The 19,449-nt window shown below is 38.0% G+C and overlaps 1 protein-coding gene across 1 annotated transcript in view; it reads right to left on the bottom strand.

Annotated features, from left to right (window-relative positions):
• The window catches only part of SPIDR (scaffold protein involved in DNA repair), a 325,369-nt gene that overhangs the window by 211,815 nt on the left and 94,105 nt on the right, over window positions 1-19,449 (bottom strand). The window contains exon 9 of the mRNA XM_007464058.1: window positions 8,252-8,352. Within this exon, the coding sequence (XP_007464120.1) occupies window positions 8,252-8,352 (101 nt within the window). The remainder of the gene's footprint in view (window positions 1-8,251; window positions 8,353-19,449) is intronic.

Below are 19,449 nucleotides of genomic sequence, written 5' to 3'. Positions count from 1 at the left end.
TCCTGTGTGTCAGGGGCACAGCGATGCCCACGTAAGGTTCAAGCAGGGAGAGAAGGAACAGTGCCTAGGGAACCCGCTGTGGCCTTGGAGACGGAAACCAAGCCTCTGAGCGGTCAGAGCTAACTATGCTAGAGGGCAAGGGCCAACTAACACTCTGCCTTGTGAAAACTGTCTCGCTGGAAAAATCAGCCTCGTTATTGAACCTTTCACATCCTGACACAGAAGTATACACGTTACTACTTCTTGAGGAAAAGTCAGGGTGGAACTCTACCATTTCATTCTCCCTTCTCTAACTGTGAAAATAATACATTTGATTTTAACAAATTTCTTCTTTTATAAGAGGAACATTTTTTTAAAACCCTGTCCCAACACCTTTTCCAATGATAACCTTTGCTAACATTTTTGTACAACTTATTTTATAGTATTTACTAAGACTTCCAAACTATTATATAATGTGAAGAAAATCTAAGAGCATTAGAAGTACCCAGGAGCACTACCCTGAAGATTTTATTATAATCATCAGAATAAGGGATGGCACATGATATCTTTTAATGTTTCTTGAAACTGTATAAATACAACATTCTTCAGGACTACTGACTCACCCTCCTTTAGAGCTTGACGGAGTAACCCTTATTCCCTTTGGCTTTGTTTCTTTTGTCTGATTTTCCAAAATGTGCTTCAATAAGTAAAATTTTATAGACATTATTAAAACATCTTCAAGTGTAAAATACTGTTTTGTTTCCTTCTAAAGAATAAATCTTTAATATTAATTTTAAATAAGGAAGCAAGAAAAAATTAATTATAAGATTATGACAGAGTCAGATCTGTCAGTGATGAACCCACATTTGCTGCTTAATAAAAGTTTGAATGAAAGAAATAAGAGACAAAGTAAAACAAATACACATAAGTTAAAATATTAAGGCCACCTGTCATGAAAAAACAGAGATGAGGCACCAATACACTGTATTTCTCTAGTAACTAAAAACCCTGAAATTAACAGAAAACCTCTATTTCTATTGAGTAGTGATGGTTATAGGGATACTTGCTTTACAAGTACTTGTTAAGGTACGTATCTACGTTTTCTATATTATCTTCTTTGTGATATATTTCAACACAAAATAATAATTTAAGAAGAGCAAATATTCACATGGTAAAGGTTCTTCAAATAAAAAATCTGTTGCATCCCAGATCTTCCAAAGCTTTAAATTGTACTTTTGTATTTCTCTGCTTGAATAAAATGTATACCAAATAAACTGCTCCCTACTGAATTTCAATAATAACCTTTAAAAAAAAAAACCTTTCAATTATAATGATTTTGTGCAAGTGGAAAAATATTTAAAATATGGGCTATTCAGCGTCCAGAGCCTGTGCTCCGTGGCGGGAGAGGCCACAGCAGTGAGAGGCCTGCGTACCGCAAAAAACAAAACAAAACAAAACAAATCAAAAACAAAAACAAAAAAAATATGGGCTATTCAGGTCAGTGAGTACATGAAAAGATACTCGACATCATTAATCATTACAGACATGCAAATCAAAACCACAATGGGCTATCATTCCATACCTGTCAGAATGGCTATCATCAAGAAGACAGATAAATGCTGGTTAGGATGTGGAGAAAAAGGAACCCTTGTGCACTGTTGGTGGGAATGTAAACTGGTGCAGCCACTGTGGAAAAGAGTATCGAGGATCCTCAAAAAATTAAAACTAGAACTACCATATGATCCAGCAATTCTAGTTCTGGGAACACATCAGAAAGAAATGAAAACACGATGTCAAAGAGATAGCTGCACCCTCATGTTCACTGCAGCATTGTTGACAATAGCCAAGATATGGAAATAACCAAAGTATCTATCAATGGATGAATGGATAAAGAAAGTGTCAGAGAGATATACATAGATATTTATATACTACATATATATAAAATATCCCAGTGTGTATACATCACATACACACACACACACACACACACACACACACACACACACACAGGAATGTTATTATTCAGGCATAAAAGAGAAGGAAGGTCTGCCATTTCCAACAATACGGATTGACCCTGAAGTCATTATGCTAAGTCAGAGAAAGACAAATACAGTATGATCTCACTTATATGAGATCTCACTAAAAAAACACACATACAAAAACAAAAAAACAACAAACCAAACTGATAGAAAAAGAGATCAGATTTGCGGTCACTAGAAGCAGGGTTGGAGGAAGGGGCAATTGGAGGAAGGTGGTCAAAAGGCACAAACTTCCAGTTCTAAGATAAGTTAAGTACTAGGGATGTGATGTACAGCACGGTGACTAAGTTAATGCTGCTGTGTGGTACGTAGGGAAGTTGTTAATAGACCCTGAGAGTTCTCATCATGAGGGAAAAAGTGTATTTTTTCTTTCTCTTTTCTTTTGTATGCATATGAGATGATGGATATTAATTAAACTTGTGATGATACATATATGTATATCAAATCATTATGCTTTACACCTTGCACTTATAGTGATTATATCTGAATAAAACTGAAAAATCTCTCTCAATAAAACTGAAAAAAATTGTATCTCGATAAAACTGAAAAAAGATAGAAACAAGAAAAATATGGGCTATTCAAAATCTCAGTTAAATTATAATTTTTCTTGCAAAAATTAATAAGTAACAAAACCACTGTTCCGTAACTCTTTAGCCACATTTCTTTGACACTGTGGCCTGGAAACTAGACAGAGACTGGAGGCATCCACTGTAACTGTGAAGCTCTCCCCCGCGGCCTGCCCAGCACGCGCCTCCACAATGCCTCACAGATCCTGCACCGTGCCAACCTGTACCTATATTTTTCCTTTGCTTAACATCTATCTCACTCGACACAATGAAAGTTCCATGAGTGTAGTGACATGGTGTATATTGTCTGGGACACAGCAGGCTCTCAATAAACACCTGTGGAAGGAATAAACAAAAGATGAACTGTCCAGTTCCTTGCCTGTGCCTCTCTCTTGCCACCATCCCATCTCCACCACCAGATTCTAAGCACCAGAAAATTAGCAGTGAGGGAGAATGACATTTATTTCATATAACTAAAATTAGCACAGAAATATGGGCACATAAAAAATGTCCCTCTGCACAAGTGATGTACGTGACAATTTCACAGAAAAAGACACTGAAACTGCTTGGCTGCTTACCTTCTACAATACAATTTAAAGCAGAATCAGTGTTTTTTAATTGGCTAATTGAAGTGACCTTCAACAACCCACCCCCCAAAAAAAGCCTTTGTTTATCAAGAATAGGCAGTGAAAAACTTAACATTCAAAGAGTAAGGCCCTGCTCCTGCCTCCAAATCAGCCTTCTTCACTTAACAAATAATCTCTGACTCTAGGGACTAGAAAATAAAATGTTTGGATACTTTTAGGATTTGGAAGGCACAGTGCAGCTCCACAGGGTTGCTCTGAGAGCTGTGTGCACTCCTCACTCAGGGCCTGGCAGGAGGCGCATTCAGTGGGAGCCATCACTTGTATTATCTACATCAGTCTAAACTCCAGTGTCTCACCTACTTGCATCATCTCTGAAAAACTTTCAAGTCTGGCATCCAGAAATCCAAGGAGAAATTATAAACAGCAAATTCTCCCCTCCCCTGAATTTAGAGATCGTTCTCTGGAGGAGAAAACAACAACAAATAAAAAGCAAACACCCCACAAAACAACAACAAAAGCTTTGGCAGTGGAGGGTGTAGTAAAATGTGGCACTGGGAAACAGTAAGGTAGTGAATGTAATTTTGAAAAAATCACGGTGGGAAAAATAAGGAAATAATTATTCTCTGGCAGACAGGCAGCCTTGTGTGAATTTACTGATATTTTAAGGAAACTCAGTATTTCATCTAGGTGAGCCCACAGGGGCTGTTTGCCAACTATATGGGACATCCAAGGGCTGGTTAGCACTGTATGTGGACACAAGATTTCCCACGTGGTTATATCAGGATGCTGGTGAGCAATGCTGGCAAAAGGCACGGACAGAGGTATTTAGAGTATTTTGTGGCCTACACTTTACAAAGTTTCAGCTGACCACGACTCAGTGGCAAAACGGTAAAAAAAACTAAAATCCTTTTAATCCAAAAGCTATTAAATGCTAATGCCAATGTGAATAATTAGGTTCATGCTTTGCTCTGATACCGCCAATCTAAATTCGAGGTGACACATTTACTACTTTTGAAACACATACACGTGCACAGAGACCTAAAGTACATCTGTCCTCACAGGCCAGTGCTCACACACACGCCCTCAGCGAGCGCTGCCAACACGTTCAAGGGCAGCAAGGTGACGAACAAGGAAATCCAGAGGGAATTCTGCTTTGGACGACAGTAACTGCTAGCGCGCTTCACTGATCCCCCTCCTTTCTTACCCGCCCCCCCCCCGTCCTCTTTCTGAAGTTTAGAGGGAACTTCTACGAACAAAAATCTTGTGAAAAATAATGTATCTCAAACCCACCATTTTTTTTGTTGCACTCCTTCTTTCTTCTTTTTTTCTCTTTACACTCTTCCTGAACAGTATAAGAAGTTCACTGGGTTTTTTCATCCAAGAATATCTGTAACTATTACTAGTCTTAAAAACATAGATATCAAACATATTGTGAAAATATTTGTTGCACTGTTACTAAACAGAGGTCAGACAAAGGAATCATTACACTCATATCTACAGAAGTCGGGCACAACATGGGCTCATGTCCTCAGTGCCTGGATCTGCCTTCCCAGCAATCTACCCAGAACAAGATGGGCCACGATCACGGGCCACCAAGGGAGACTGTTTGATATAAATCTGACTCTGCCACCTGCTAGCCAGGACACAGGACCCTGCCTGTCCAGATTCTGTCTCTAAAATAGGATCAGAGAACCTAACTGGAGGGTTGGCTGTGAGGATTAAATGAGATGATAAACATGCGAAATACTCTGAATATCACTTAACAGAAACTGACCATTGCCGTCCAGGTAAATGGCAAACTAGTGTTGGAAAACTGTTTCCCCTCAAATAGGAAGAAGAGAAATAAAATGGTTCCTGAAAAGAAATCTAGGAAATATTTTTCTCTGGTTTCTATAATCACAATTCTCTATTCTACAGCCATATTTTAAATTGCATATTTGCAAGGCATCACATTGGAATAAAATCCAAGAGTGGCCTCCAAGCCCTGAGTGGTCTACCCTCTGCCTTCTCTTCTGTGTTTCATCCAACACACCCATCTATATTGGCCTTCATGTGCAGTACACATGCTTCTCTCTGTTCCTTCAACAGCAAAGCTCAATCTCTCCTGAGTGTATCAAAAAACAACTACAACAAAAACCAAGAAAATAGGCACACATAAAAATTTACTCAACTTTTAAGAACCTTGAGATGTATGTCTTTTATATTGAAATGTACTAGAAGGTACTAACAAGGTAAACAGAACTGATTACTAAATGGTATAAGTAAGAGTTATAAAACAGCCCAGAAAAGTAAGCTATCCATGAGGGAAGAAAAGAAGAGTTGAAATCCACAAACTAAAGGTGTTAAAAATTTTTTTTTCTTAAAGCCAGAAACATGTGTTAGAGATACTCACTGAAATATTTGATATTAATATGCAACATCTTACAAAACTAGACAAGCACTTACTATAACACCCAGCAACTGCACCCTTGATCATTTATAGCAGAAAATTAAACACCTATGTTCACTCAAAATCTTGTTCACAGCACCTTTATTTGTAAGGTCCAAATGTCCCTCCACAGGTGCACAAAGTGTGGTACATCCATATCACAGAGTAAGAGGAACTAACTGCTGATATACACACAAACTTGGATAAATATCAAGGGAATGGTGTTGAGTGAAAAGAAGTCAATTCCCCAAAGGTTACATACCATATTATTTCATTTATGGAACATTTCTGAGATGACAATAGTATGGAAATGGTGAACACATCAGTGGTTGCGAGGCTTTAGGTGGGAACAGGTGCCTAAAAGGGAGCCCGTGGGATCCTGATGATGAGTGTCCTGTATCTTGACTGTGGTAATGGGCACATGAATCTACCCAGGTGATAAAATTACATAAACAAAACACACACACACGAGTGCATATAAGCTGGTAAAATCTGAATAAGGTTGATGAATTGTATCTGGATGAATTCCTGGTTGTGCCAGCATACTAGAGATAGGAAAAACGACATCCTTGGTGGAACGAGGTGAGGGGCACAAGAAGCCACTGTGTTATTTCTTAGAATGGCATTAGTTTAATGTGAATCTACAATTATCTCCAAATGAAAAGTTTTTTTTAAAAAGGCAGAAAGGGCTTCCCTGGTGGCGCAGTGATTGGGAGTCTGCCTGCCGATGCGGGGGACGCGGGTTCATGCCCCGGTCCAGGAAGATCCCACATGCCGCGGAGCGGCTGGACCCGTGAGCCATGGCCGCTGAGCCTGCGCGTCCGGAACCTGTGCTCCGCTACGAGAGAGGCCGCGGCAGTGGGAGGCCCACGTACCGCAATAAAAAAAAAAAAAAGGGCAGAAAGATGTATTGAAGACATCTACTCAAATATTTCAAGTTAGTAACCAGGCTCCATGTCCCTCTCTGTGGAATAATTAAATAATTCTCCTCAAATATAAGAAACTTGGGAAGAAAGGCCTCAGGCTAAATTATTACAATTACAGATTAATTTTGTAAACCTTAATTTCTCATATCTGAGGGATATAAAGGTAGACTCAGTGAGATATACTATACTTAATATTCAGAACAAAAACCAAGGTGTGGTTCATAAATTACTACTAACTCCTAGATTTCTCAAACCCATCAGAAGAAGGAAAAATCAAGCCCGACACAGTGACCTGGTCATTCAAAATTAACCAAAGCTCAGTAACGCTCTTGAGTCTGAACAGAAGAAGACGGGATTCTGACTGTGGTACTGTGCAAACCCAGAGGTACACCCACACCCTAAGGGGGAGGAGGAGCTGCTGCTCTCGGTTGCTTCTGAACTTCCAGATCTGGCAGCAGTGAAACCAACCTCAGAATGACAGTGCTTCTGTGTTTCCACAGTCTATCAAGTCCCAGGGCCATCCTAGAGCTGCACATCCTTCCCATGCAGTTTGATTTATTATTAGCACAGTTCATAAGGCAAGGGTCTACAGTTATACTCATTTTTGACAGGGAAATCAAGAGGATTAGAGAGTTTAATTACAGAGATATTTTAACAAATCCATCGCTGAATTTCAGCTGTTTACTAAATTTTAGTTCTTGGGATTGGGGAGAGAGGGAGTTACCTCTACTTAATATTTTCGAGCGTTTCTCTCATTTATTCAGCTGCTATATATACACATACAGAAATGAGAAAAAACGTTTCTTATGTTGAAAGAAGAAACTTCTTCTGCCAGGCCACACAGCAAACAAAACACCAAATAGTGAAATGTTCTTCCTAATATATGTCTATAATGAGTTATATCAAAAGTAAAGAAAAAGACACAACTTATTACAAGACATCAAGGGGAGGATTCACAGATCTGAAAAATAAATTCATCTAAGAGACAGACAAAACCCAAATTCCTAAATATAGAGACTTCTAACAGAAAAATCTATTAGAGATGGTCACATTCATATTTTCAAATTAATGGATTGATTTTTGGCTCTGGTTTTTTGTTTTATTTTGCTTTTGTCTTTTATTCATGGTATAATTAAATACCATGAATACCCTCTATTCCCAAATTAAAGAAGGGAAAACGTAAGGAACATTCCAAATAAGCTATTTGGTGCCGATGAGCCAAACAAAAGGTCATCTTTTCCCTTCGGTCCAGGCACCCAGGCACACTAGTTTGTTCTTGGTATTTTTCTAGTCCAACCTCCAGAAGACACTCTCTCAGCTCTGTGCTTGACAATTTGGTTAATTCACTGTAATGCTGCAACTCATTAGAAGGGTCCTGCACCAATTTAGTGAGACTAGGATTTTGGTACATCACTGAGCTTAGTGTTGTTCATTAAATGTTTGTTTCAGGGGTGTGTGTGTGTGTGTGTGAGTGATATGTGTGAATGTCGTGTGTGTACTGGGAGATGCTGTAAGATGTACTGTTTACTGTGGGTCACAGTCACAAAAGTCTGAAAGCTACTGGGACAGAGCAAGAAAAAGGTATAATACAGAACCCTCCCACTCAGATCTTTGGACACCTAGAGAAAAAGGTGTCAAAATAGTGATGATCAACTTCATATATTTTAATGTAAAAATACTTTTAACTGGCATTTTCTTTACTCACAGATGCCAGTGCAAGCCTTACCTGAAAGTGTCCTTTGGTAAGAAAGATACTGATGTCTCCACAAAGAAATGGCAGATCTCTCTCGATTCTGCAGTCCATTTAGTCTTTCTGCTAGCCCGCCTCTGTTCAACAAATTATAATGTATTAAGCTTAGTTAAAAGAAAAGCTTCAGAATAGTTAGTACATTTATATTTTATACCCTCCCATCAGGGACAAATAAAGCATTCAAATTTTAACTTGTTTGGCAATACATTCTCTTCCTAGAGGCCAAACCCTTCTAGGTTAGTCATCTTTTTAAAGATTTCTCGGAAGATCAGTTGTCTGATTCTTAGAAATACAGGCTCCTCTGAGATCAGTATGACTTCCTGACTATTCTTTCTTAGTTTACTTATTCCATATGTATGTCCTGATTACGTGTTTCCTACTCTACCTAGCCAAGCACCAGGTGCCAAGGGTACGAAGAAGGCAACAAGCCATGTCACGGTGGGCCTTACAATCTGATCAGCAGACGGGCAAACAGATAATTGTAAAATGGGTTCAGAGTTGTAGTCAAGAATAAAACCTGTAGACTGTTGATAGGTAGAACACTCAAACGAGGATTTGGGTATGGGCTCATTACTTGGCCTACAGAGATAACTGAGTATTAATCATAAACATACAGCAAGGATACCAACATTATACAAAGAAGAGAACCTCCATGTATGACAGGAAGACAATTCATAACAATGGACATACAGGCACTTCACAAGAGCCCTGACCTATCAATGACTAGACAGACAGATAGATAGATAGGTAGGTAGGTAAATTATAAATTCATATAAACACACATTTTTTTAAATTCGTAAGTTACCTATACTCAGAAGTCAGCAGCTCCTAACACATCTGTGATCTTAAGAGAAATCAAGATCAGCTGTTAATCACCATTATGACTACATGTTATATAATTTATCAATGTATTATCTCATAAAGTTATGTCCACTGATCATTTCACTACATTATCTCATTTTATTCTAATAATATCCCTTTGAGGTAGAAAGAACAGACATCAATACCCACCTCATACGTTATAAAATCAGAGCTTAGAGAGAGGTTAAGAAAATTCTCCAATATTGTATAACTAGCCAGATGAGGAAACGGTTCTTGAAAACAGAAAGAACTGAGCACAGTGTATGGCATTTAATAAATCTTCAAAAAATGTTAGTCACTGGTGTTACAGATTCTGTTAGAATTTTACTTGCACCCTATGCTCTTTCCACAATGATTGAAGGATCTTACTTTAAAACATATTATATATATTGTCACTACCAACTACTTTGTTTTCCTATAGGTAGCTGTTTTTCTACAGGCACTAATTATTTCTGAATACGTGTGTGTGCAAGCAGTATAGATAACAGCAATTTTTAAAAAATTATCATAATCACATATATGCCAAAGAATCTCTACTTTATATATATGCAAGCCCTTCTTAACATTCTGTTTACATGAAGTAACTCATTTATACACCCCCTCTAAACAACACCACAAAAGGAGGTACTACTGTCATCTTTATTTTACAAGTGATGAACAGAGACACTGAGTGTGCAGCACTGCAGGTGAGACATCTGCTGAGGGCACAGCTGGATGCATGCCACGCAGTCTGGCCCCAGAGATCACAAGCTTAGACTCATGATGTACCTACTGCCTCTTCAAGAACACTTACTACTTAATTCCCCAAAGTCTTAATTGCTTTATTTTCGTGTTCTGTTAAATTGAATAGACAGAGATGTTTTCCTTTGTTTTATACCATATAAGACTCTGTATAGTATGTGTGTGAAAGACTGAGCTAGAATAATGAAAGTCTGTTTGCAAAAAAAAAAAAAAGAAGAATCTTACTACTTAAAGAACTAATCCTAACCCTGAACGAACTTTTTGGCCAACCCATTATAATAAACACAAGAAAAAAAGCAAAACACTGTGTTCTCTGAACAATGGTTTAGATAATTATTTGCCAAATGCTGGTTTTCAATCTTATGAGATTTCTTTAGAGAGAAGAAAAAAAAAAGACAAAATACAATCTGAAAGAAGTATATAGTTAATGCCAAGCCCTAGAATCTCACAAGTAAACTGCAGGAATTACAGGACAAAAGATAGAAAGCAAGAGTAAAAATGAATGCAGAAGAGTTCTCCACAGGTGGGAGCACCTGAAACCGTAACAGAGAATCTGCATTTCCACCTTGGTTTTAGTCATAGGGTCACAGGATACCTCTGCTCCAAGAATACCTGCAGGGAATTCTGAGCTGGTGCACCAGACTTAGGAATGGAAACACCATGACCTCTAGTCAACAATCATAATTCTAGTAAAAAACCTCTCGTACATTTAAAAAAAAAAAAAGGTTCAAGAAGGCTCTGCTACAATACATGCAAATTAACTCTTTTTTGGTTTTCTTTTTCTTTTCAATTTTATTGAGATATATTAGACAAATAAATCTGTAAGCATTTACAGCGTACACTGTGGAGATTGGATACATGCGTGCATGTTAAAGGACCCCCCCATTTACTCAGTTGACAGATCCACCTCCTCATATATTTATCTTTTTATTTTTCATGTAAACATTTAAATTCTACTCTCAGCAAATTTCAGTTGTACAGATAGTGCTCTGAATAAACATCACCCCATGTGTACATTAGATCCTCCTAACTTATTCACTCTATGACTACAAGTTTGCACCCCTTTTGTATGAATATATTCCCAGACGTGGGATTGCTGGATAGTATGGCAGATCTAGTTTTAATTTTCTTAGGACCTCTGTACTACTTTCCATAGTAGCTGCAGCAATTTACACTCCCACCAACAGCACACAAGGGTTCCCTTTTCTCTACATCCTGGTCAACACTTGTCATCTCTTGTCTTTTTAATGATACCCATTCTGACAGCCGTGAGGTGGTATCTCAATGAGTTTTGACTTGCATTTCCGTGATTATTACTGATGTTGAACACCTTTTCACATACCTGTTGGTCACTTGGATGTCTTCTTTGGAAAAATGTCTATTCAGTTCTTCTGCTCATTTTTAAAATCAGACTTTGATATTTTTGCTATTGAGTTGTGTGAGTTCATTATGTATTTTGGATATTAACCTCATCAGATACAATTTGCAGATAGTTTCTTCCATTCTATAGGCTGCCTTTTTCATTTTGGTGACGGTTTCCTTTGCTGTGCAGAAGCCTTTTAGTTTGATGTAGTTCCATTTGTTTATTTTTGCTTTTGTTGCCTTTGCTTTTGGTGTTAAATCCCAAAAATTCATCACCAGGACCAAGGTGAAGGAGATTACAACCCATGTTTTCATCTAAGACTTTTATGTTTTCAGGTCGTCCGTTAAAGTCTAATATATTTTGAGTTGTTTTTGTGTGTGGTGTAAGACAGGGGTCCAGTTTCATTCTTTTGCATGTGGCTGTACCATTTTCCCAACACTATTTATCGAAGAGACTATCACCTACCCATAGTATATTTGCGCCTCCACTGTCGTAAGTTAATTGACCATATACGCACACGTTTATTTCTGGACTCTTTATTATGTTCCACTGAAATATGTGTGTTTTATACCAATACCATACTCTTTCGATTACTACTGCTTTGTAATATAGTTTGAAATCTGGAAGTGTGATGCCTCTAGCTTTGTTCTTCTTTCTCAAGATTGCTTTGGCTATTTGGGGTCTTTGTGGATCCACATATATTTCAGGATTGTTTGTTCTATATCTGTGAAAAATGCCACTGGAATTTTGATAGGGATTGCATTCAATCTGTAGATGGCTTTGGGTAATATGGACATTTTAACCATATTAATTCTTTCAATCCATAAGCACAGAATATCTTTCCATTTACTTTTGTCTTCCTCAATTTTTTTCATCAATGTCTTATAATTTTAAGTGTAGAGATATTTTTTACCTTTATTCCCAGGTATTTTAATTCTTTTTGATGCAACTGTAAATAGGATTGTTTTCTTAATTTCTACTTTGGATAGGTTTGTGGTTAGCATATAGAAATGCATCTGATTTCTGTATACAGAGATATTGGGGATTCAGTTCCAGACCACCACAATAAATTTAATATCACAATAAAGCAAATCACATGAACTTTTTGGTTTCCCTGTATATATAAAAATTATGTTTACAGTATACTGTACTCTATTAAGTGTACAACTATGTCTTTAAAAATGTACATACCTTAATTTTAAAATAATGCTATTAGAAAAATGGCATAGAAACACAGGGTTGCCACAAGCCTTCAATTTGTAAAACAAACAAAAACGCACAATATTTGCAAAGCGCAATGAAGCAAAGCATAATAAAATGAAGTATGCCTATATTGATTTTTGTATGTTTTGCTGAATTCATTTATTACTTCTAACAGTTTTTTGGTGAGTCTTTAGGTTTTCCTGTATAATATCATGTCATCTGTGAACAAGTTTTAATTCTTCTGATATCTGGATGCCTTTTCTCTTTCTCGCCTAATTACTCTGGCTTGGATTTTCAGTACTATGTTAAATAAAAGTGACGCGAGTGGGCATCCTTGTTGTTCCTGATATTACAGGAAAAGCTTTGACCTTTTCACTGTTGAGTAAGGTATCAGCTGTGGGCTTGCACTTTGTGGCCTTGATTATGTTGTGGTACATTCCCTTAACACCCAGTTGGTTGAAATTTTTTTCATGAGTGGATGCGGATATTTGTCAAAGCATTTTCTGCATCTACTGAAATGATCATATGATTTTTTTCTCCATTTTGTTAATATGATGTATCATGTTGACGGATTTGTGGAAGGTGAACAATCCTTGCAGCCCTAGAATCAATCCCAACTGATCATGGTATATAATCCTTTTAATATATTGTTGAACTTGGTTTGCCAATACTTTATTGAGGATTTTTGTGTCCATGTTCTTTAAGGATATTGGTCTGTAATTTTCTATTCTTGAAGTGTCCTCGTCTGGTTTTGGTATCAGGGTAATACTGGACATGTAAAATGAGTTTGGAGGTGTTGAGTTCGGAGGTGTTCTCTCCTCTTCTATTTTTTGAAAGAGTATGAGAAATACTGGCATTAATTCATCATTGAAAATGAGACAGAATTAAATAGTCAAACCATCTGTTCCGAGACTTTTCTTTGCTGTGAGGTTTTTGATTACTGATTCAATCTCCTTACTAGTAGTTTATCTGTTCAGATTTTTTATTTCATCTTGATTCAGTCTTGGTAGGTTGAATGTTTCTAGGACTTATCCATTTGTTCTAGGTTGTCCAATTTGTTGGTGTATAATTGTTCATAGTAGTCTATCATGATCCTTTGTATTTATGTGATATCAGTTGTAATGACTCCCTTCTTATTTCTAATTTTGAGACTTTTATCTTTTTTGTTATATCTAGGTAAATGTTTGTCTATTTTGCTTAGCTTTTCAAAAAACCATTAACCATTAATCATTTCCACTAATCTTTTCTCTTGTCTTTTCAATCTGTATCATATATTTCCCGACTGATTTTTATTATTTCCTTTCTTCTACTAACTTTGGGCTTAATTTGTTCTTCTTTACATGATTCTTTGAGGTATAAAGTTAGGTTGTTCATCTGGTATCTTTCTTTTTTTTTTTCCCTTAATGTAGGCACTTAACACTATGAACTTCCCTCTTAGAACTGCTTTTGCTGCTTCATATTAGTTCTGGTATGTGGTTTTCCATTTTTATTTGTCTCAAGGTATTTTTTATTTCTCTTTTGATATCTTTTTTGATCCGCTGGTTGCTCAGGAGGATGTTTTTTTAATCTCCATCTATTAGTGAATTTTCCAGTTTCCTTCCTTCCTGTAATTGTTTTGTTTCAAACCACTGTGGTCAGAAAACATGGTTGACATGATTTCAATCTTCTTAAACCTAATAAAACTTGTTTTATAGCATAACATATGATCTATCCTGGAAATGTTTTATGTGCTTTAAGAAGTATGTATATTCTGCTGTTTTTGGATGGAATGTCCTAGAAACGTACATTAAATGCATGTGATGTATTATGTCCAAGTCCAATGTTTCCTTATTGATTCTCTGGATGATCCATCCATTGTTGAAAGTGGGGTACTGATGTCCCCTACTATTATTATATTTCTAACTCCCTTCAGGTATGTTAAATTTGCATTATATATCTATGCTTGGTGCATAAGTATTTACAATTATTATATCCTCTTGATGAACTGATGACTTTATCATTATGATGACTTTATCATTACGAAATGACTTTTCTTGCCTCTTGTTACAGTTTTTGGCTCAAAGGCTATACACTCTGATATACGCATAGCTACCCCTGCTTTCTTTAAGGTTTCCATTTTCATGGAATATGTTTTATCCATCCCTTCATTTTCAGTCTGTTTCTGGCCTTAAGGGTGAAGTGAGTCTCTTACAAGCAGCATTTAGTTGGGCCTCTTTTTTAAAAAGTCCCTTCAGCTACTCTTTGTCTTTTGATTGGAGAATTTAGTCCATTTATATCTAAAATAATTACTGATAAATATGGATTTACTGCTGCCATTTTGTTAATTGCTTTTTGGCTTTCTGTAACACCTTTGTTCCTTTCTTCTTCTCTTTGTCTCTTCCATTTTAATTTGTTGATTTTCTATACTGGTGTGTTTTGATTCCTTTCTCTTTAACTTTTGTGTTATCTATGATAGGTTTTTACTCTGTGATTACCACAAGGCTATATAATACACCTTATAACAGTCTACTTAAAGCTGAAAACAACTTAAGTTCAAATGCATACTAGAATTCTATATATTTACTCTCCCACACTCTAACATTTTATGTTTTTGATGTCACAATTTAAATCTTTTATCTTATTTATCCATTAACAAATTATTGTAGTTACAGTTATTTTAAATATTTTTGTCTTTTAATCTTCATACTATATTTAGAAGTGATTTACCCACCACCATAACATCATTAGAATATTCTGAATGTAACTATATATTTACATTTACCAGTGAGATTTATTCTGTCATGTTTCCTGTTACCTTTAGCATCTCTTCTATTCAGCTTGAAGAATTCCCTTAGCATTTCTTATAAGGCTAGATTAGTGTTGATGAACTCCTTCAGCTTTTACATATCTGTAAAACTCTTCATCTCTCCTTCAACTCTGAAGGACAACTTTGCTGGGTAAAGTATTCTTGGTTGGCATTTTTCCCCCTTTCAGCACATTGGATATATCATGCCACACCCTTCTTGTTTGCCAACATTGTGCTAAAAATCCACTGATGGTGTTACTGGGGTTCCCTGGTACGTAACATGTTCATTTTCTCTTGCTGCTTTTAAGATGATCTTTAACTTTTAGTAATTTACTTATGTGTCTTGGTGTGGGTCTGTTTGGATTCAACATACTAAGAACTTTCTGGACTCCCTGGATCTAGGAGTCTGTTTCTTTCCCCGTAATACGGAAGTTTTCAGCCATTATTTCTTTGAATAAACTTTCTGCCTGTTTCTCTCTCTCTCCTCCTTCTGAGACCCCTATAATGCAAATATTGGTCCACTTGATGGTGTCTTTTAAGTCCCTGAAGGCATCTTCAGTCTTTTTCATTCCTTTCTCTTTTTGGTCCTCTGTTTGGATGAATTCTGCTGCCCTGTCTCTGAGCTCACTAGTCCATTCTCCCACCTCACCTAGTCTGCTGCTGACACCTCTACTGAAGTGTTCAGTGCAGTCACTGCATTCTTCGGGTTTGTGATTTCTGTTTGGTACTTTATCTTCTATCTCTTACAATTCTCACTTTGTTGATGCATTATTCTGCCAACCTCAGTGAGCATCTTTATGACTATTATTTTGAACTCTTTTCAGGTAAATCACTTATCTCTCTTTCATTAGCTCTGTTTCTGGAGTTTTTCCTTGTTTTTTTTTTTTTTTTTGGAACATATTCCTCTTATTCTTCATTTTCCTTGACTCTATGTGTTTAGGAGAACAACCTTATTGTTCAGCTTGGCCTGAGTTCTTGGTTGTCTGAAACTTTTGTGAACATCCAAGCTGCCTTCTTTGTTCTCAGTGGCTCCCAGATGTTGAGAGTATACCAAAACCTATCAGTGTCCCAAAGGGTAGAATCTCAGTCAGCACCTAGATACAAGCTGACTGGAAGCTGGTCCCTCAGTCAGCAGCTTTTAAAGTAGGCAGGGAAACCTATTTAAGGAAAATACTGGGAGCTGGGCATTTCTGCCTACTCCCTCTAAGCTGAGCCCTTTGAGAATAGCCAGAAAAGAACTGCTTCTTTGTTTGCTACTTTCCTGTGGGATCCACAAATGCCAGCCCTGCTGGCCATCAGAGACAGGCAATCAAGAAGTGTTTCTCCTGGGTGGTAGCAGCAAAAGCTGCTACCAGAATGCCAGACATGTGAAAAAGCCTCTTCTAGGAGACACCATCAACCCACAGTGACGTAGAGGGACAGCAAGAAGATGGCACCCGCTGCCTCTCTCGTCTCTGAGGAGACTGGCAGTCAGCACCCTAGATGTGTGCTAAATTAGAACCTGATCCTCAGGCAGCAGCTTTTAACATAGACAAATAGGCCTCTTCTGGGCAAAGACTGGGAGATGAGTGTTTTTGTCAGCTCTGTGTGCTGAGCCCTGGAGGAATAGCCATGGGGAGTCCTAGCAAGCCCATTAAGAACTGTTTCCATGTTTGCTATAGTCTCGTGGGTCTCATGGACACAAGCCCCTTTGGCTTTCAGAGCTGGGTGTTATGGGGGCTAGTGCCTCCAGTGAAAGTCTTAAAAGCTGGGGTGCTAGATATTGGATCCAAACTCTTTGCTCCTCACGGAGAAGCTAGGAGTTACAAGTTCCCTACTGATTGTATGTCACTGTGCCAGGGATGGGGTTTATGGTGAGAGGGTGTCTCATGTCTTAGCCTTTCCTACTCATTTCAACGGGCGTACTTTCTCATTTGCCCGATGTATAACAATCTCTCCATTTCTGGATTTCTTTTAGAGGGAACTGCCTTGAGTATAGCTGTAGATCCAATATGTCTGTGGGAGAAAGTGAGTTCAGGAGCTTCCTATGCCGCCATCTTGGACTGGAACCTCCAAATTAACTCTTTTCAATATAGTCTGCTAAGTTAGTCACAGATAAAATCCAAAACACCAGTGGAGTGGAAAAAAAAAAAAGATAAATTCACTAACCAAATTAAGATAGTCTATCTTTTATATAAAATAAACAGATTGGTACTGTATCTGAAAAGATTACTGGCATCAATTCAACAAGGCTAAACATTTCTACAATGTATGAAGTGAAAAAGAATAAAGATTCAAAAACATTCTAAGTTCCAGAAAAAAAAATCATTATAATATTTTTAATAAGCTATAATAGGTAAAGAAACTAGGTGAAGAAAAAAAAATTTTAATAAATACAGTATACAATATTTTCAAGTTTTGCTCTCTGTCAGATATAATAGATGCTGTGAAAAAAAAAACTTGATCGTACGACTGTGGTAATATGGCTTTATAACTGTCAACATAACTCAAATATCAAGACAATGTTGCACTGACTTTCATTAGTTATGCCTCAGACAGTGTCATGAATCAAAAATAAAAATAAACAAGGAAAAAAGCCCAAAGAGACTGAATTAACATTTCCCTGTGGGGCAAACCACAGGGAGAGAGGACCAGTGTTCTCCAGCCTTGAAATGCCAACTACTTAACTTGATCCTTGCTAGCCAGTTCTTATCAGGTTAAAAAAAAAAAAAAAATTTTAATCACTGCTATATTCATGCTACATAATGAAAATCTATAACCTACACCTGCTTTTTTCCTTAGTAGCAGTTTTATTTTCCTCAGCCCCCCTGTTGAACTTCTGTGACAAAAGTTGGTGATCTTTCCCTGTGAGGATTATCAAGATGTCTGTATTCTCAGCATTTTCATAAGACTTCACGTCAACAAATCAAACACTTAATGCGAAACTCTTTCTTCAATCATTACTAGACAACAAGCTAAGAGATTTTCTTAACTCTCTAAAACATGATGCTCTAAACACATATGAGCCAAAACATGTAACCCTTTCCCCTGCTTCTGAAGCAGGTCAGCAAACAGCGATCCTGTGGCAATCATGGGCCTTTTGGTCAGTTCAGTAAAGCTCCTCCTACTGCCAACAGGAAGTCTTCCAGTTTGATGCCTGAGACAGACAACCCCAATCACACCCACCTCTCTTTTAGTACTTCAACACAGTAACTTTAAAAGAATAACCACAAAATAGACATCTCTCAGTTACCACTTAGAAATCACAAGAAGAAAACAATCATGTGCATATTGCTGGAGCTGCTTCAGTCGCCAGCAAAACCCGTGTCCTCAACCTCTCCGCATGTTCTCTTTACCTTCCTGCTCCTCCCCTGAGGCAGGGACCTTAGAAAGCAGCTGTCCCTCCCCTCCACCTGACAGGCATGAAGGGCATGGAAGGGGCAGACCTGCTCCTCGCTGAGGATCCCAGGCCATCTTGCACCCCCTTATATTCCAGAGGCGGCGAGGAGAGGACAGCGACCATCTTCACCCCAGGGAAGGCACCTCCACAGCTGCGCCAGCAACTCTTTGGAGGCCTTATCTTCTGGCTGCAGGCCACCATTCTTGTCGCTATCAGTCCCCTGCCAGGCTTCTGATACCTCAACCTCCTCATTCCTTGAAGTCCCCTCCTCCAAGACTGTGTGTCCTCCACCTCACCTCAGCCACTCATCGCCCATGGTCATCCTCTAAACCTCAAGGTTACAAACCGCCTCCCTCCATTAATTCACTTCTGAGCACCAGTCATTCTTACCTGTTCAGCTCATGACCTCTAGTGTCATGTCTTCAGAAGTGTTTGACCAACCTCTCCCCAGTCCACGATCAGATGGTACAACCCCATCTCTTTGTGCTCTACACCCTGCATGTTCTCATTCTGACCTTACCCAGTCGAAATTTCATGGTCCAATATCACAATCACTCTCAGGACTTTTATTGACTGGTTTCATCATACTCAGTGGACAATCCCACACTCTGTTCCACATCTGCAGCCCCACGGTTCAATCCATGCTGACTAGTCAGTCTCAAACTCAATTCATGATGACCACTCCTGCCAAACAATCCTACTGCAATTCCCTAGTTCATTCACTCCCCCACTACATGACCATGTCATCTACTCTCCTCATTCCTCCAATATCATCTCCTTTTCCTTACTCTCAGCTGATGAAGACACTTCCCATTTCACGGAGAAAGTAGACGTGATCAGCA

This window comes from Lipotes vexillifer, unplaced genomic scaffold (assembly GCF_000442215.2).
Source record: "Lipotes vexillifer unplaced genomic scaffold, Lipotes_vexillifer_v1.1 scaffold69, whole genome shotgun sequence".
NCBI classification, from domain to species: Eukaryota; Metazoa; Chordata; class Mammalia; order Artiodactyla; family Lipotidae; genus Lipotes; species Lipotes vexillifer.
Note: the sequence above shows the minus strand (reverse complement) of the source record. Positions and strands in the feature narration are given on the sequence as shown.